The following is a 20,964-nucleotide window of genomic DNA, read 5'->3' as shown; positions in this document are numbered from 1 at the left end:
ATGTTTTTAATATTATTCAAATCGGTTAAAACAAAATATATTAAACAATTACAGACACGATATTTATATCTTTAACGATTTCACAGATGTACACATTTCTTCTTACATAAGGATATTGCAGAACATCTCACAAGCACGTTGGAAATTCAGACAACCACAACAAACAGTCAATTTATTTGCCACAATCTCCTTTTAACCAATGCTTATGGTATACTGATCATTTGAGAGCTGTAGTACTGCCCTGTGGCTGCTTGCTACCACTAAGATATCAAGAAGCTTAAGCTGGGCAGCCTGAGGCTGTCGACAGGCGTCCCTGGTGAACAGGCAAGCGTGCAAATGTCAACGGTTCGAAGGTGAGGTGCACTGCCAAAACCACTTCGCCTTCACCCCTGTCATGTGGAGTGAGCGAAACGAGCCAAATAGTAGACGTACAGTCCGAAATACAGTTCAAACCGAGGGAATTCAGCACCAAGCAGCTTAGAACACAGACAGGTACGTGGCAAGAAAAGGAAGGGAAAACGCATCGCTTGCCCTGTCCACTCCTTTTGCTTGAACACACATTATAATCCTGGCCCCTGATATACGTCCATAAAAAATTGCTATCCAGAGATTTTCATTTTTGATTTGAGTTTTTGAATCACTGGTGAATTAATTTAGCTTGGGTAGACATTGCTGATCCAGTCCGCTTTTCTGAGGACGACATTTTTAACAAGCATTTGCAATGCAACGGGTCTCGCATTTCGACGAGTTAGAGCTATTAGAGTTGTAAACTCCTAACCAGACTTTCCTTGCCACATTAAATAAATTTTAAAAAAACACAGTGCGATCGCACTGCGAAATAAAGAGAAAAAGTAGTCCAGAAACCATAAGTAAAATATGGAGCCTCGTATGTTTACAGTAATTTACCAGTGCGCTCGAGGAGGGCTAAACACCGGAAAAGGCATGACGTATGCATGCCTTTCACAAATGAAAACAAGCGGATTTTAAAAGGCAAGCCCACAAACCAATGAAAATGACTGACATAACATGGGTGTGGTTAAAATCCCCCTAAAGAGAGATTAGAAGAGGGACGGAGCACTTTGCGCTTGCCCCTAAAAATGGCAAATGTGTTGCAGGGATGATGTAATATTTCAGGAACCAAGAGACCTATATACTTCATTTTGGTGTCAAAACATAGGTTTTCAGGGTCAAGTAGTCTTATACAGACAGAAAATAACTCCTGGGAGCCACCCTTCCACTAGTTTCCAAAATGGCAGCTATAACAGAGGAAGAAAGGACTTGAGACATATTGTAATAGGCCTCAAGAAAACGACAGAGGGCCTACTCAGGTCAACACACGACTTAGAAAACAAATGTGCATTAGTGTATATTATATGAAAGAAGTACAGTTTGGGTACTATGGTCAAGTGGGGATGCAGGGACAGAAAGGAGAATGAGGAGAGAGGCCAGGTGCAGGGTAAAGGCAGTCACAGTCCGCCCTCGCATACCACAGATAGTTTAGAAGAACATATACACAGGGGAGAGTCTGAGCCACTTTCTGATACCAGGGATAAGAGAAGGGGTAAATCATGACAGGCTGAAAAGGAGAGATGGCACTAGATGTTTGTGCTTCAAGGCTGGCAGGGAGTGGGAGACAGACCGTAAAACTTCAAAGCCTGGCAGACGTGTAGGAAGGACATATTGACAGAGTTCAAAGGGTAGGATCGAAGGACATTGTGTATGTAAGAAGAGATATATGTGTATTATATCTGTTATAGCTGTACTTTTGTAACAAGCAGTCAGATAGCTACAAAATAATTACGGTCTTTGTTAATTGTGAATGTTACAAAGGAGGTGTTACTTAGTCGTCCACCAAAACTATAAAACAACGCTGTTTGTAAAAGATGAGTTGAGTGTGGCGTCAATTACAGAACTGTGCTGTACTCCCGACCGTATTTTATTCACTTATAAACATATTCGAATTGCGTCACTTCTTTATTTCTGACAAAAACTCGACTACAATATATAGAAGTAAAACAAATAATAATGTTTTTTAATCCTTTTATGTATACATCAAACAATGTTTATGATCTGAATACAAAAAAAATAAATGTTTAACACTCCTGTTATAGACACATTTTCATACCTCACTTTGTTTTGGCAATTGCCCGTGCTCCATTTGCTGAATGTTGAACATTTGAGAAGAACATATCGATAGAGACATTTTTTAGCACAGGTTTTACATGTACGTGTAAGTAATGTGGGTAAAGGCTTTAGAAATTTTGTAGGTTTTAGCAGCCTATTAATATTAATATCTTCACAACAAAATTCACATGGATCTTTCTCTACATATGCATGACCCAAAAAATTTACACATCTTATTATCAAGTAGAACACTCTTAATGTGTCAAGGCACAGAATATGATATCAGTGGAAGGTCTCTTGAACTCACTGTACAGAAGATCATCAAATGTGTGACAGAACTCGTTGTCCATAAACACATACAAGGTATTTTTCTACATCTTTAAAGTCACATTCTTCTTCTGCTCAACAAATCATTTTAGAAACTTCACAGGTTCATCAGTTAAAGCTCCAAGCTTTGTTCCACTTTTGCTCATAGTGCCATCACCCGTAAGAATATGTAACTTGATAAGAACACTGAGCACCTCTGGGTCAAGTTTCTTGTACAGAATATGAAGCGGAATTAAGTGTCTTTTCTCGCCTGTTTCATAACGTATTCATAACTTTGACAGTCATTGGCTTATGAACATTGTAACAAATCTACATAGCACAGTAATAACATCTGTGCCATTTGACAGTACAATGACTCGGATGGAACCATTTCAAACAGCCCACTTAACACGTGGCACAACACAAAGGTCCTCTTCCTCCAATTTAGATAAGTTCTTGAACAATGTGCCCCCTTCCTTTAGAATCTTACTCTGCAGGCACCAACTCCTCATTGACAATCATTCCACTTGCAATAATTGGAAATTCAGTGTTCACTGAAGCGTCAGCAATGTATCAGCAAGTTAACATCTCCAAGTTCATCTTGTTCGATGTTGATGACCAAAGTTTCACAGGTATAGGTGTTGAATTATTGTTACAGGCAAGGTCAATTGTTCCACTTGTACACATTCGTCTGATTCTCTCACATTCTTTGGCAGATAGTTCAAGATAACTGTCAAACACAATGGAAAGTTCTAACAAAGAGCACATTCACTTGAATATCTGTATAACAGTCGGAACTACCTCGCTGAAGTTTTGCACAGATTAAATCTTGACCATTCGCAATTGTGTCACAGTCCACAACAGCAGTTTTCAATGAGGACACCTTTTTTAACTGAAAATCTTCAGGTGAAAGTTTTTTTCGCTCTTGTATGAGTTCATGCTTTACTGGTTTGGTTGCAGCATCTTCATCAAATAATGTGTTTGTTGGAAGAAGATCATGCAACAGAATATCCTTGATAAATTCACCCCTTTTTTCTACATCCATTTCTATGTGATTGTGAAAGTTGCTTTTTTGTAACCTGCTTTGCAGTGGCTGGTTGGACGCAACTCTTACCATGGCAATTAAAGCGTGGAAATTTACCTCTAGTGATTATGTTAAACAGCTTTTACTCTGTCAATACAAATCTCTGCTGCATCAGTTCTTTACATAGTTTCGATCCATGTTCCAAGGCATCTAGTAGATTTGCCTTTATATAGTTATTCACATATTGTTTGGTCACAAAATTGTATAGTTGCACAGGCTCAATCATTTTAAAGGAGCTTCCTTGCTGATGCATAAAATTAAGAAGGCTGTCAACATATTTATTAAATTGTTCCGGTCTCTTTCCCACAAGTTAGTGGTGAGGAACAGTTTCACAATGATTCATAAGTTTTGGCGAGGGTGGCAGAGGCACAGTAGAGCCCACAGCAAGATGGCCGCACATTAGTGCTGCTCTGCTGGCTAGGGCCCATTATCTGACAAAATCAGAGTGAAAAGCATGCATCATACGCTGAAACAATAATAGAAGGGCACAACAGGTCGCAGAGCCCCGGACTAAAACACTGAGGTGCACTGCGATGGAAAGAAACGATAAAACCGCCATGGAGGCATACAGTGAAAATGGCGCCCAAGTAGAGGTGAGATCCCGTCATAAGAAGTGAATCTGCACTATTGAGGGCCTGCGACCGAATGCTAGGTACGTGCGCCTCCGGATCCAAAACCTGCATCGTGGACGACACCCCTCATTGCCCAGACTGGGGGAGGAGAAGACTGTGTGCTGGAGATGCACGCGCTGCCCCTGGCAAAATGCTGCAGCAGATGAAAGCGATGTAGACGAACCCTGGGGGCACCAAACTTCGTCCCTTCAACGTGCCAGATTTGGAGAAGCTTTCAGGACAGCGGGGGTTGGAATCTGCCAAAAAAAGGCGCTTTATGTGCAGGCGGGCAGAGGAGGCGGTCGAGCGCTGACTGGGAAAATGGCTCCGCCGGCTCACTACGCATCAGCCGGCGGAGCCATTTTCCCAGTCAGCGCTCGACCGCCTCCTCTGCCCGCCAGCCTGCGAGGGATGGCGGACCCCTGGATGGACCTGGAGAAGTTGGGAAGCCCCGGGGAACACAGTGCAAGCCAGCCGACCCCCCCCCCCCACACCCAAGTGAAGTGTAAACAGCGACACCGCAGGAATAGAAGCATTGGGTACAGTGGAAGTACAGACGCAGGTGACTCCCACCTCTGGCGATCTCAGTCCCCAACAAATATATAACAAAACAAAATAGCGGCCCTCATCCCTAATAATCCAACTCAGGGGGGACTTGAGAGAAGAAGAACCAAGGAGCAATCATATTCAGCAACCAGGCAATTCAGAAGGCCTGTTACCCTACACTCATCTCAAGGCACAGAGACTGGTCTACATACCAGCCACTGATAGATACTTAAACCTTCCACCGGACTCAAACTGGGGAAGGAAAATAAAATTCAACAGCGCCTGCCCTCTGAACTAAGAGTGCAAGGGCCCACCCTGACTCATAGGACAAACTGGTGGAAGAGTCCCAGTCTGTCGCAAACTCTCCTTGGAAAACACGCTAATGTCAATGCAACAGAGCTTGCAGTCAGTTGACAGCAAAATTGACTCCCTGAACACACCTGTCAATCACATGGCAGCCAAACTTTACAAACACACAGTAGGACTCTCAAGCTGTAGAACAAGGGGTCTCCGATACGGAAGATAACCTGCAGTCAATCACATCCAAACAACAAGACATGGAAAAAATATTGGAGGTAATTTAGGCGAAAAATGAAGATCTCGATGCAAGGTCCCACCGCAATAATCTTAGAACAGGCATACCCGAGTAAACCAAAACAGGCCCTTTGGACCGCTTTGTAGAGAATTTGCTGAGGGAGATCTTTGGCGCTGAGAATCTGTCTGGAGTCCTGGTAGTTGGGCAAGCTCACAGATCATTGACGGCTCGACTTCCCCCGGGGCGACCCTGTGTCCAATCAAAGCGAGACTATTAAACTACTGAGATCGGGATACGGTATTGTCCATGGCAAGAGAGAAAGTCAAAATACATCATTAGGGGAATACAATGGCATTCTACCCAGACTTTACGATGGCAATGCAAGCCACAAAGCGTGAATTCACCTCAGTGAAAAATAAATTAATTCAAATGAGAATCAAGTATGTCATGTGTATCCAGCAGTGCTCCAAATTGAGCACCGGGGCTCACACAAAATAATAGCCACCCCATAGGCAGCCTGGGACTTTGTGAAGACCATCAATGATCGACGAGGAGATTAGGCTGCAGATAAAATCGGGGAGCAAGAGGCCTACTACGCTGAAGGGAAGACTAAGATTCTGCTTAATATGGAACTCATAAGATAATATGTAGATGGGACTACACTCCAATATATGCTAGACATAGCACAGGTGCAATTAGCAATTTTACATGGGTTACATTTGCAGCCTCCCCCTAGTCTGCAAGGGGGAAAATCATTTGTTTCAAAACAGGCATCTGAATTCATTACCATGCTGTGTCTCTTGCTAGAATAAGTCTAATAGACACTGCTACTAGCTTCCTACGACTATATGAAGGAGCACGGAGCCTCTAGCGGCCCAAAGAAGGGGATACCCCAAACAGTTGTGGTCACACCTGAAGCATTGTTTCAAGTGCTTTGATTGGTTCTATTGGTGCTAAGTGGTTATTTAGAAATGTTAAGGCATATTGATGTCTTTAGCAAAATTGGGTTGCTACAGTGGATGGGGGAGGGAAGCTGTATCAGAGATTTGTTCGTACACCACTTGATAGTCATGCATTGTCACCACATGTATTGCAGTGCAATATTGTACGTAAAGACATACTAGAATACTTTGAGCACAAAACTGGCTCTGTGAGCAGCGCAGCTACCCTTTGGGAGGCATATAAGTCCCACATTAGGGGTTCTGTATCAATTTACAGGCTGGAGTGTTGAGATATACACACTCTGCAACAAACAATGGAGCAGGATATAAAAGAGCTTGAGACTCAATATAAAAACACTGCAAGCCCTAATTTATTAGCGAAAATACGTGACCATATAAAGTATAATGAAACAGAGAAGCAAGAACTCCACTATCTCACAAGGCGGCATGTAGCTCGGGCATACGGTGAGGGTGGGAGACCTGGCAAACATTTGGCAGCCAAAATAAGAGAACCCTGGGTTCTCCTAAGTGCAGCCGGAGGACGGTGGGCATTACTTTACCATATCAGAAAACAATAGCTACCTTTACACACTATTATATGAATCTGTATAATAGCCGAAGCACAGCCACAGTAGCAGAAATAGATTAATATCTTGAAGATATTGCTGTTGTGTGGCTAACAGGGGGAGCAGAGAGAATATCTGACCCACCCTTCTCACAGAGTAGAAGATTAAAGAGGCTGTGAGCTTGCTCCCAAATGGAAAGGCCCCATGGGCAGACGGGATCACAAGCAGATTCTACAAAGAATTTGCCAACATTTTAGCTCAGCACCTAACCAATGTATATGAGGAGGCTTACACATGAAAAAAGCTACCCCCTCCTCCCTCAGAGAGGCTTTAATGATTACGCTTCTTAAGTCTTATAAGCCTGCGAGTCGTACAGACCGCTATTTTGGATTAACCAGGACACCAAAATATTAGCTAAAATAATAGCTAGGTGTTTACAGACACTTCTCACTAACATACTGCCAGATCAAGCTGGCTTTATTCCACACCGATCCACCTCACACAATGTATGCACAGTTTTCAGTCTGTTACATCAGCTGAACCCTGACATGCATGTCGCAGCAGTCCAGCTTGACGCGACAAAGGTGCTTAATTCTATAGAGTGGGTCTATCTGTTTACAATATTACAGTGTATGGGGCTTCCCCAGACATTTCAACAATGGATAAACTTTCTCTATACTGACCCAGGAGCGAGGATAAACATAAGTGGACATACCTGGGAACCATTCCAGATCTCCAGGGGTATGAGGCAAGGGTGCTCACTCTTACCAATGCTATTTGCTCTGTCGCTGGAGTCTCGGGCGTGTATTATAAGGCACCGCTATGGGGCGGTGGCCCTACGTTTCACCCAGTGTCCCCTGGGTGTATCACTCTGTGCGGACGACATGGTTCTGTACGTGAGGGAGCGGAGGACCCACTTGGTGCCCATCATACAGGAATACATAAGATATGAAAGATACTCAGGGCTGGGTATATATTGGTTCAAATTGACAATCCTTCCACTTACTCCTGCAACTCAGCCCTATGCATTAGATTTTCCACTAGAATGGAGTGAAGATCCTGTGAAATACTTAGGGCTATGAGTGCACGGAGTCCCAGATCAAGTAATCAGGTCAAACTATGGTATAGCTATCTAGAAACTTGAGGAACTTATAAACAAGGTGAACACAGCTTCCTCTATCAATAGCAGGTAGAATGGCTATTATTAAAATGGTCATCCTCCCCAAATTTTTATGTATGTTCCTTAACATACCCATCAGACTTGCCAAGCAATTCTTCAGAACACTTGGTACACATCTCATCACATTTTCTTGGGCGGGGAAATAGCCCCGAATAAACGGGACACACTAATGTTACCAAGGCGAATTCAATGATCCAGACTTCGCTCTATATCTGTGCGCCCCGGCACATTTCGCCTGTTACTGGATACAGCAAACAAAATACATGCCCTATTTAGGTAGATGATGCCCATCCCTTTGTCGGCAATGTTCACACATCACAGGTCATTTAAGACTGATGAAATAAACACAGTGGAATGCACGGTGATGGCGTGGAGGCAGCTGGGAACTCATGCAAACAAATTCCCATTCTATGCCCCAGCCCTGCCACCACAATTTCATTCTGACCTTTTGGTAACACAGGAAAAAGGCGCAGTGACAGTTCTCAAAGAACAAGGACTAAAGACAATGGGAGATTTATATATAGAAGGGAAATTCATAGAGTCAATGGAAATGCCACAAGCGCAGAAATCAACTGCGTTAAACCCTCTTGCATATATCCGACTGAGAGCTGCCCTGAAAGCACTGTACCTAAGATAGAGCATCCCACTCTATCTATGCTGCAGACGCTGCTAACTCGTACCTCAACACACAAACTTGTAACCCGGCTATATGCAGAATCACAAGTTGGGACAGTCATGGGCCACATTAACAAGGATAGCAGAGTGCAGCAGACTGCAGGACTATTATGAGCAATGGCAATAGAGGGTGGATTGTACAGGAGCGTGCATTGCTCAGCTGCAGTAAAACAGTGACATGGAGGATGGGCCAGAGCAGAAGCCAAGACTGGCAATAGCCACAATTACAAGGAGAGCATGCTAGATCAGGAACTAGAACGGCTGAGTCAGAGCACAGGGGTGACAAGGGAGCATGAGCTTAAAGACCCATTAGCCAGGGTGATAAAAAGGCCAGGGTAGGGCAGGTGCAAGGATCCTGCCAGTTATGGGGCCACCACTTTGTTTCAGGTTGTCTAGAAGGGTAAACACGATGAAGCAGTTAGGCAGCTATCTTGAAGTCTGGCTTCCCCTCGAGTCATGACAAAAGCTTGTAAAGAAGTCTACTGTGCCAAAAACAATTACTAAAAGAGATTGCTTTAGATATGGAATTTGTGTGATCCTTCCTTCTATGGTGGTACGAACGACAGAAGGAGCTGCAATGAGCTGACGACACCAAGTAAAATGACTTTTTATGGCAAGTTGCTCTCTACAGAATACATAGGTATAACTTAAAGACGAAGAGCTAGCCTCCTAAATGTTTACCCTTGCCATCATTCTCTGGCCACACCCTAAACTTTTGCACTTTCCTGTTGTCCCCACTGGTCCTCCTGGCCAGCATCTAAACTGCTGACCTGTGCTGTGCTCTGCTCTTTATGGCCGACATTACAGAATTCATTCATGAGATAAAGAACTGACTGTGTCATGAATGAGTATGTTTCAGGTGTAAAATAGTCCCTCATGTATGCAATGGGACCACTTCCCAAGAAGCGAATCATGCATGCAATGGCCAAATGCATGATGGTGAGAGGTGTACTCCACTGGGATGATCTAAGATATCGACAATGTTTCAAAGCAGGGTATGAAGGGTGATCACACAGAGAGCGCTGGCTGAAGGGGCTGGCCCAAAGTCCAATGTCTATATATTATAAATACTAAGGTCTTGCAGACAGCTGCAAAATAACAATGGATTAAACCCAGATCTGTGAGTGGGGGTGAGTGTTTGAAAGGTTTCAACACTCCGTCCATTATTGTGTGATGGTGCTAGAAACATTCAGCCAATCAGAACACAGCATACAGAAGAACAAGCAACGGTCACATGCCCCTCACGCTGGACATCTGGACACATTACCCATGGGCCCTCATGTCCATGCAAGTTGGAGGTCCACCTGCATTTGTTACCAAGGATCTTATTTACAACTCCAAGACAATTGCGCACATTCTTTATCTAAAAAGGAAAGCTTAAATTGTTTTATGATACCCAGAGAAAATGTATAAAACACCGCTCAGATAGACTTTACTTTGAGACAGTCCTCAGACCCCATTTCTGTAACTGTTCTCCCTGCCATAGTGTTTGATTAAACCAACTGTTCCTGTTTTGCCAAACGCCTCGTCTTTTGTTTTTTCAAGGTAAATTCATATTTGAGCAACATACAGTTTTTAAAGCATAGTAAATGATGACCTTGCAGTGCACCAGGATACGGCAATCTATGTTGAGGCTCTTCAATGATTCCCTGGCCATCACCCTCTAACAGTGGTTCTCATTTCTCCATAACCTCTCTCACACTTACCAGCCTAGGCCGTTGAAGCACTTTACATCACACACACACACACACACACACACACACACACACACACACACACACACACACAGAGGGAATAAATCATGCATGTGTAAATCATTGTACAGAAAAGGTTACATAAGACAAATGGGACTACAAGGTATAGGATTTACATATCATCCATACTGGTAGGCATTTTTAAGGGTACTTTTTCTAGGGAAGCATAAACACAGGATTCGGAATGTGACACAGTGGTTAGGGTTGATTTTACTAATTTATTTCTGAAATGTAATTTCTAGTGAAACAAACCTTTTTTTTAAAAGCAAAATTAGGATATTTAAAGGCTGGGTAAAACATAGCTTTCTAACCAATACCATACAGTGTGCCTTCAGCTCTTTGATGGCAGTTGATAGCTCACTTTGCTAGATTACGGGTGTAATTTATGAACTGCACAGTAACAAAATGATCACTAGGAGAAAAGCAGTATCTCACTAAGCTATGCACATAAAAGACTGTTCTAAGAACTGCATAATACACGTTTTTTGCAGCAGACATAGATGAGTCAAAACTGCAACTAGAAAAAACTCTGATCTCTCTCCAGCATGTACCTTTATCACCAGAGGTATCTTGGCACATTTATTGTTGCCTCAAAAACGTTGGATATACAAAGAACTCGGAAGTGCTTTTAAAACTGCTGCACAGCTACAAAACCAGCCCCTCAGCAACAAAAGCTACCCCCTAACCTTCCATCCTCCAGGGGAAAGGCCGCATGCCCACTACAACCAGTCCAGCCTTGACTGGCAGGAGGTAATGAACAGCCATAGCCTCTATTCTGGCCTCTCACCTTATCAATTTATACAGTAGTTATTAACCCTACGTGGGGTACTGAAATGCTTGCCTACAAAGGCAGCATGCTACGCAGTGTAGGGTGTGCGGTTAGATGGATGGCTTCTTTGTTTTTGATCTTACATGGGAAGTGTTTTCGTTTCGTTTTATAAGGACTAGTGAGGTCTCCCTGTTATTGGGCGCAGCACATAGCAGTGTGGTGGAGGCAGTGCACGGTTTTTGGACGTCCAATCTGAGATATTTTGTTTAAAGGTTTATGGTCCTGAGCAGGCATGGATGGAGAGAGAAGTGGTGGGGAGATATTCACATAGCGTCTGAACATCATCTAGCACAGTCAACACAGCATACATTTCACCACAGGCGCCTGTCTGTGGACACAACCCGAAGAAAGGATTTACAGGCTGGGATTCTCAGCGCACTGGGAAAGGATATTCCACTTCAGATCTGATATCTTCCAAACGATGCGCGAACTCGATCATGTCTTCCTCCTTGTGCTCCTCGAACACGCGGAGCTGGATATCCAGTGCATCGTTCTTAATAAGCTTCAATTGCTACGGCACAAAGTCACAAATTACTGCGCGGCTCAATGACACATTTCAATTAATTGTTCAAAAACAAAAAGGCGCGCTGCTCGCCAGCATTTCTGGTTCTGGATTCATTATCTCATAGCACGAGAGTAATTTGGGCTCGTGTATCAAGCTGTGCTTTAAAGCCTGCGGGCTCTTACTGCATCTTAAAATGACAGTTCACAATTAATACAGAGTACTTATGGGTTGCATTAGGCGAAGCGATAAGGGACCCACTTCCGAATACGTAATGCAAAATGATAGCATCCCCTCCCCCTCAGACCGAGATGAGGTCCCCGAGTCATAGTTCTCAGATTTTCAATCTCCCGGACTAAATGGGGGGCGCCTTAGGAGTTGGAGGTCTCTGTCACGTCCTTGATGCCAATGGGTTGAATTGGGGATATGCATGACTTTCGGCCCGTTGAGGACTCTTGCAAATGAAACATGTACACAATGGGCGGACTTGATAAAACTGTAATTGTAGGGCGTGTCCATAGAAATTGGTGTTTACAGACTTATGCACAGTACACAGGGATTAGTGTGTAGACTCTTGTGTATACCCCCATAGACTTCCACAATTTTAGTGAACCGGCACATCCTTTCAGGTGCTATTTTTACTTGTATAGACAATGTACTGAATTGATTAAAGAACGACTCATTCATTTTGCAAATTGGCTTCTAGGTGTGATTTACAGCAAATTATTGTGTCAAAAAACCTGAACATGATCCACACTCCATCAAACTCAGTAATCAAGTGAAGAGCCACTAAGTCTCCAGATTCACTTACTGCGGGAGATAAACAGAAAATATTCAGTTGGGAATATAGAGCTTTCCATATACTATGGCACTATTTTACAAGGATCTTGCAATCATGAGCGGCAGGACATTCGGCATGTGCGGGCCTCTATACCCATAGGGTGAAACAAATTTACTGCTGTCCAAATATATATTACCAGTCATTGAGCATCCATTTGTTCTTTCAGAACGGTAAACTGTAGCTAATTTAAGATCCAGAACAACTACGCCTTCTTGTTCCTAAAGGACTAATTTTCAGATGGGCAAAACACCGATGAAGAGACAGTCTGGTCACTCGGTTACTGTCCTCTGCCTGCTATGTGGGATATTGGACTAAAGGCGTGTTTCAAAGTTTTCAAGCAAACCCACTGCCAAAAAGAAAAAGAAAAACATGAATTCTGAGGAATGCGGATGGAAATTAACTTTCATTCTGTTCTCTTCTAATGTGGGGACTTTCGAACTAACAGCATAATAAGAAGCTATGCCATCCTTCCACTGGTGTCTAACACTAAAGAATGAGTCCTAATTAAAGTAATTTTTGCAACGTAATAAGTATTCACTTGTCTATGCAATGAATTTCGACTCTTCACAGAGCACTTATGGTTCGGGGGCCTAGTCAAGATGGCTGGCAGCTCGCCCATGCAGAGTCCACAAAAAACACAGTTATCCTTTTGTCATCACGTGATCCCAAAGCTGGATATCTGTTTGGGCCAGATTGCAGAAGGTGCCCAGATAGCACATCGGCATGTGTAGACTAAACTGTACAATGAAAAGAGGTTGCCATTTCAGTGTGGGTTGGGGTCAGGAGCCATGCAAATGTTTTCTCGGTCAACCATTTCTAGGGCACAATGAGAGATGACTGATCAGTCTGCTGGTGCTACTTTAAATGCAAGCTCTCAGGAGCCCTTTGAGCTGGGCTTGCATTCACGTTGTGCTACTAATGAGGTTCCACTGCACAGAAATGAGCTGAGCATGCCGGCCCAGCAACCAGGTCATCCATCAGATGCCATGGGATGTGTTTGGCAAGGTGGAGTTTGAGGGAGAGCAGCATCAGAATCAGTTGTTAGGGCAGCTGATAGCGGAAGTCTGTGCCAATCCCGTCTCTGGCCAAATTAAATGGAGACTTGGTTCTGCAGGTACATTCAAATCTCACTCTCCAACTTTGAACTGCTGTTACAGCCTTGGGTTACTGAATCTAACAACTGGGCACATCAGTAAGAGAGAAAAAAAGAAAAAACTTTCAGTGCCTTACTTAGCGATGTTTGGTGATTAAATTCAAATCAACTGGATTTTATATCCTACTGCATAAGTAAACTCCACTTTGTCATACGCGTGAACTAGTCTTACACTAAAAGGAGGTATAGGAAAAAGGTGTCATGGCACAAGAGGGGCACATTTCCATAAGAGAAGGAAAATATAAGGTACTGTAATAAGGAATTCCACAGTGTCTGCTGAAAAGACACTGTGGTACAGAAGTTACAGAGGACTGGGAATAATGGAAATATGTATGTAGTCATATATACACTAATTGCAGCAGTAATCCCTAAAAAGATATTGATAAGGCAAGCAGACTGGAGATCACAGGCAGGGCTGGACATTACCATGGGCGAGCTGGGCCGAAGCCCAGGGTCCTGCCCTTTCTGAGGGACACAGGAGCTGCCTGCAATAGTTTCCCTTTAACAGGGCACCAAAGAAAAGTGTGTTTGAACAATTTTTAGGAAGGCTTCTGGTGCTGTGTACTTTTGGGTTGGTATTCTTCTCATAAAACTCCTTAACCGTGACCCGTACTCCTTCACCTTCTGCGTATCCCTCCAAAATTTTCAACACACAGAAAATTGAAGATGAGTGAGAGCTTTAAATGTGGTTTCGACTAGGGAGCTATCTGAACAAAGGTCGGCTCTGATCATCAGTATGAGCAGTCCAACTGTGAGGAACCTGAAAAAGACAGCAGAGAAAAGAAGGGCCGTGTTTTTGTTAAACAAAACATACCCAGCAGCACTGATAGGCACTGCAACCTCAATAGAGCACTCACATTTTTTACCATTCCAGGATGTAGTGGATGGGCATCAATGTTTTGATAACAGGTTAAAAAAAGACAAAGTTGCCAGTGTTAGGTAGTTATCCACTGGCTCAGGGATAAAGACCTCTGTTTTCCAGCCTCCACTGCAACTACCTGTGGGCCTTCCAACATTTGTTCAAAGGATTTGCCAAAGTTTTATACTGCACAGAGAGATACCCAATCAAATTTGATTCCAAATTAAAGTTAAAAAAAAAAAAACGAAAAACTGAACGTTCTGATTAATTTTGCGAATACCAGTTAAAATAGTATCTACTGGAGCCTCTCAAAGCCCCTGAGATGAACAGATGGAAAAGGGATTTGTCCGACTGGGCCATTGCACACAAACAGCACATGAAACAATCTCGCCGCAATGATAAAGGGACGGAGGTCTCGTCAGAATGGGCAGAAATTCTGGTAAAACATTCAGACCCTCCAAACAAGGCATCCCCTTGAGGAGCTGGGCCTTACATTTTAACTTCAAGTTCCCATAGGAATTTGGAGAGAGAGAAATGAAAGCTGCTGTGTCTTGTATGCTGTTGGGTGTGTCCCTCAGCTGACCTACATTTTGGCAATCTTTAAAATGTATGCTACTTTGCCTGCTGGGCTACACAATGTTCCAACCTGGTTGATATTGTATACGTATTGCTGTAAAAAATAAAACAATAAAAAAAGAAAAAGTTAGATAGGTTTTACTGAACCTGGTTGGGGGATATTGGCGTTTTTAACAATGGACTTAGTACATCTAGTGAGAAAAAGTAATTCGACTGCTAAATAAAATTATCAATTGAAACAAAGAAAGCCTGTGAGAGACCAAAAACTGATCCAAAGAAGCAATTTAACTCAACAGCAACGTTCCCAATAAATGTTCTGTAGCTGTCCAAAAACCCAAATGGCAGTAACTGGCAGAATTAGAAACAGTGGGTAACCTGTCAATTGGTATTTCCATCAGATAGCACATATCGCAGCGTTTTGCCGCATTGGCACATAGGTGTGGTCAGAGAGATCAAATATGAAAAGCAGTTATACGTTGAGCAAAATTGCATTTTTTCTATTTATCAAACAAAAAAGAAATCAAATCTGCATCCCCACATAAAGACAAAATGAATTATTCTAGACTCTATTTTATAGAACCTTTCCTCTCACTCAGGTCGCCTACTAATTTAAATATTAATGTGAAGGCAGTGACTACAGGGCACTTACTGGCAATATCTCTTTGAGTCCGCAGCGCATAAATTCATTTCGGATGTGGAGCCTGAAGTCCAAATCATCAGGAGATGTAACAAGAGCATTGATGAGCTGCATACACGCCACCTAGGAAAGATAAAGCCGCAAATTGAAGCTCTACACTTCCAGTATGTATATGTATATATATATATATATATATATATATATATATATATATATATATATATAGAGAGAGAGAGAGAGAGAGAGAGAGCAATGTGGAAACAACATTATTAATATGGATTATTTCATTGCAACACGACCATATTAAAAACAAATCAAAGCACCAACGAATAGGAAAATCTGTTTACTTAAATTCACATGTGTAATAAGTAATACACTTATAAGAAACTTAGATATATTTACCTCTGTATTATGGATCCCTACAAAAAATATGTCGCTTTAATTTGTTACTAATAAGCATCCTGACAAAAATGTTTATGTCATGGATATATCTAATTTATTTGCAAACTCAACTTTCAAAATAGTATGTTACAGCGAAGAGAGCAGTAAAATCTTTTTTGTTATTTGTTTCAAAATAGTCATCAGAAAGAGAAAGTGTGTGCCGCAAGAAACGTATTACTTCAGTGCATCTCGTTAATTTTTTTCTTCTGTTTAACGGAAAATATAGCATTTTACGTCTGCCCTTAAAATCTTCCCGGTAACAATTAAAACAGTTAAAATAAATGTCATTCTTATTTATTACACATAGCAATGCAGCCTTCCCACCATTGGTATGGCAGAGCCTAAACTGAAACAACATGATTGAATAAAACTGTAACAAATGTGTATTAAAATGTTCATTTTGCATACTGTCCTTGAATTGTTTTTTTTTTTTTTTTTAAGTCCTACACCCATTCAATTTGTTTCTAAGCTAGGCTAGGGTTCCAATACGTGTGCATCACAGTAAAGAGAATAGCATAACACATTTTTGATAACACACCAGGGAAAACAGGTGGTAGATACGTGGTGCACTGAACAATAGGATTGACAGCATTCCCTGGTTAGTTTCTCTCCCAAAAATACTGGTTCCATAGAAACCTGTGCAGGCAAACCTGAGGTGGTGCAGAACTAGTCTTAAATCATGCGATTCAGATGACAACTGAGACGGAGATTGAGGCTAGAGGAAAGACTGTTCAGAGGGAGAAAGACCGTTGGAGAGAGCGCACTGTGAGTATCCGACGCTAGGATTGCCTCCGGTCCACGAGTGGCTGAACCGGAAGCACAGCACTAAACCAGGAGGAGGATCGGTCCACACAGGACATGGTCAGGACACCATCCGTGCTACATGCGGCCAGACAGCCGCAGTCCAACCCGACCAGGGAAAAAAGTCCCAAAAAAACAAACACCGCAGAGGTTTCCCACTGCTCCCCAGCCTCCTTCCTTTCTTCGGAGCTCTGTGAGTCAGGAAGAAATAGGGAAGGCACAGGGCCAAGAAGCACAGCGCAAGCGCAACAGGCATAGGCGGCTGCCACCAAGGGCGAGTCACGGTCCTCCACAGAAGCGGCCCAGCTAGGTCTGAGTGCGGATTGTGGGGGAAATGGTGAGACCCGCTCGCCACCAGAGGTGTGCCAAAGCTGCACGCTCTTGGGGGCACCACACAAAAGGAGTGAAAGCGCAGCGACCCCGCCTCAATTCATACAGTACATCTAGGACCCAACTTCCCCCTACCCCCCCCAAAAAGACCCCACCAGGACCAACAAGGACCACAGCAGGGCAACCAGCAGGGCTCAGGAAGTTCCAGAAGGCCACAGAAGTAGCCCTTCACAGCAGCCCAGCAGGCATACAGTAAGACCAGAGGGGGGTGTGCCTCCATGAATCAAGGTACATCAGCGCAGTGCACCGTCATACCGTCATACCACCATACCAACCAACGACCAACCACATAACCAGCTATAGCCAACAGACACCAAGAGCGTGCCCCGGTCCCCCTCCAGAAGTAGCCCGCAAGGTTGGAGGGGCCTGAGGGGTCTCAGGTGAGACCAGCTTGCCATCAACTCCTTTTGGAATCACCCATAACAGAGGCAGCACCACAACAGCTGCAGCGGTAGGCATGTAACCCAAACAGCAGCTGAAAAAAGCACAGAAAGAAGGACTAACAAAGGCAGACAACTGCACTTTCTGGTAACCGAAATGAGGGACAGGATTCCGTGAAGGGCAGTCTGCCCTCGCCCACGACAGGGCAACCTGTTAGCACAACGCACAATACCAGCCCAACACCAGCCTAACACGCGCAGTGATCAAGAGCCCTAACCCACCCACCCAGCAGAGCTTAGCAAGTAATCACTAGTGGTCATTAGTTGTCATTAGGAAAGAAACAGCCACTCCGAACAAGCCACCAGAGCAGATAAACGAGCAAGGCGCAACAATGCCGCAACAATGTGCAAAGACACAAGACACTGCTCAGCAAGCAACAACCTCTCTCCCCAACGGGAGTGGGGCTAGGACCTATCCAGACACTCCTCGGGCGAGCACAGCAGTGCGACACAGAGACTATAGCAGTGTGTGAGAAGAGCAAGTGACTATGAGAACCCATAGCTCCCTTCTCCTGAGTGCCCACAACAGGATCCAAAACCTAATGAGAAAAGAGAAAGCAGCCCCCAACAAACAGGGTGGTTGCACAAATTGCACAAATGGGGGAAAGATGAAGCGCACCAGGAGGCATCAAATCACAACAGAAGCAGACCCACAGAAAGCACACGAGTTCAAGGAGCTAAAGGAGTGCACCCCCAGAGAACACAATCAGGCACAAGGGGGAGGCTGAAACACAGGTGCAGGGTGCCAAGGCATCAACAAGTACATCACACTACTGGAGAAAAACGCCTGCCACAAAACCCCCCTTGGAGCACCATTTTCAAGACCACAGCCCAACTGGAGATCTTTCAGTGACAGTGCTATTAAACTGGGCACCTCCTGGGAAGACGCTCCTCCAAATAAATCAGCACGAGAATCGATGCCGGAATTATCCATCTCAAGAGCACCAAGTGCATAACTTCTCCATGGAACTCATTTGAGCACACCATCCAACCTCAAAAGTGGGAACCCCCTGTATACCCAATCATAGTGATAAAAGGCAGGGGCAGGTAACCCAGAAATCACGCCCCCAAAGAAAATAGCATAGGAGGAAGCCATGAAAAGCTGGGTCCAGTAACACTATCCTTAGCAAAACACTTAACCTCCCTCCGCTAGATGGTCTCACTTACACAGGAAGAACTAGAGAAGGACTTTCGCAAATAGGAGGAACAGTGTGCAGAGGGAGCTGGTGCTCTACTTATACCCACAGAAAAGAGCTTAAACCAGTCCCATACTATAGGGGCACAGGCACCGGAAACAGCACAAAACCACTGCCCCTCTGACACGAAGGGCGCCCAGCTGACTCGATGGGATGCCTTAAGCAACACACTAACGGCCATAACTATTGCAGCGATCTTCAATACAAATCAGACATCCAAATCGAAATGCTGCAAAGTTTGGCAACCACCAATGGCAATAGACAATAAGTTGGACAAGTTAACCACTCTCATTCGTAAGAGCACAATCCCACGGGGAGGCCGACAAGGGCCTGGTTAATCAGACATACCAGTGTCACTGCAGCCCAATTTTGGATAAACTCCAAGAACTGCCATCAGTTATGTCCATAATAGTGACAGATCTAAAAACCAGAATTGCTCCAGCGGAGGAATGTCAAGCAGCTTCCACGTCACCCACAAGGCATAAACAGCACAAATAAGAAAATCCATCTAAAATGCCCAAGGTGTAGCAAGTCCAGTACAGGCTTTAAGAGCTTCAGTTGAAGGCTCAAACCAGGAACATACAACAGCAGGAGGTCCCTTTATTCCTGTCCTGTCCAGGAAAAACAAAAAATATCGTCAGGAAAATGCATAATAAAACGGTAATGGATCCGGAAATTAAACACTCACAGCCCTCCAGACACGCCAATCACAGCTCACAGAGAGGAAACCCCAGAGCAAAACAAAAGCAATTCATAGAAAAAAAAAAGTGTACAGCTGCTGCCCAACTGGGAGATTCAAAGCCGCCGACCACAACAGACCAGCAGCTGTCCCCACTGTTTAGGAACAATCCTCCAAGGCAGCAAGAAGAAGGAAGAACAGGACAAACCGGACATAAGATCATGGGGGCACTCAGCTCTAAAATCACAATAGCAGACCCAAACGGATTGCAATCAAATTGCTCAGGACCTGTAGCCCAGTTACAATCCGCACCCCCAGAAGCAACGACACAGCTTCCATCTATGGAGAAATCAGATGGATCAGGTTTAAATCATAGACCCATCCGAAAAGAACAAGTGAACGAGAGCACATTAAGAACCAGCCCCACATGGATCAATTTGAGGCTCTAACACAGTTAACCTTCCCCAGAAGGGCCCCTGAGGGCACAAGCAAGCAGACCAGTGATCCTACCTACAAGGGATCTACAATCCGGACTCCAAAATCAATGAGGTCCTACTCAAACCCTCCAAATCATCAGCATTGTACATATACCATGAATCAAGTGATCGCCACAGCTGAAGAAACGGCAACCACAGATGCCACAGTTACATTAGCCCTGCACACCACAAACGGCGAAAAATCAACAATTAAGCACACACACCCAAAAGTCAGGGGTGGTCACACCCTTATTTTACGCCCAACTTACAAATCTCAGGGCCCATGGGACTTCCTTAATCAAGGCAACCTTATGAGAATCTGCAGCACTATCCAAGGATTATAAACAGTAAGTAGTAAAGCCTTCTTAGCACCAAAAAAAAGGCGACGTGAGAGTACTGAAGTCTGCTTCAACAGCACAGAGATAGCACAGTTAGTACGGTCCAAATCGGAGTTACTCAAAGACTGGGGCATAGCGCTAAAGGAAGCATGTAACGCAAAATACCCTTCCTTTCTAATCCCGCAAGAAGAGACCAATAGAAGGACAACCTCTGGACAACTATCTCCCGAGTAGGCAACCAGCGATCTTTCCTGCAACACGCTAAAAGGGTATCCCCCCCACCTTCACTATGAGGTCAAGAGAGATCACTGTATCCATCACCTAGGGCATCTCACAGATATGGCATTGTCAGGAAGGGGGACTGCAAGACGAGGGAGTCAGCAGGTACACATCTACTTTTTGATCCCGACGGAACCCTGCAGCACAACTGGACTAATGCTGTCTAAAAGCAATTTGGGGGTCACAAACATATCTTGGAATATCG

General features: G+C 43.9%; 1 protein-coding gene across 4 annotated transcripts in view; it reads right to left on the bottom strand.

Moving 5' to 3' along the window:
• DIAPH3 (diaphanous related formin 3) overlaps positions 1-20,964 on the bottom strand; it is a 1,960,340-nt gene that overhangs the window by 1,211,122 nt on the left and 728,254 nt on the right. For all 4 annotated transcript variants that reach the window (XM_069205304.1, XM_069205305.1, XM_069205302.1 and 1 more), the window contains exons 10-11: positions 15,732-15,842; positions 11,544-11,662 (exon numbers count right to left, since the gene is read on the bottom strand). In XM_069205304.1, coding sequence (XP_069061405.1) covers positions 11,544-11,662; positions 15,732-15,842 — 230 coding nt within the window. The remainder of the gene's footprint in view (positions 1-11,543; positions 11,663-15,731; positions 15,843-20,964) is intronic.

Source organism: Pleurodeles waltl, chromosome 8 (assembly GCF_031143425.1).
Source record: "Pleurodeles waltl isolate 20211129_DDA chromosome 8, aPleWal1.hap1.20221129, whole genome shotgun sequence".
In the NCBI taxonomy this organism is placed as follows: domain Eukaryota; kingdom Metazoa; phylum Chordata; class Amphibia; order Caudata; family Salamandridae; genus Pleurodeles; species Pleurodeles waltl.
This window is presented reverse-complemented; position numbering and strand designations above follow the sequence as displayed.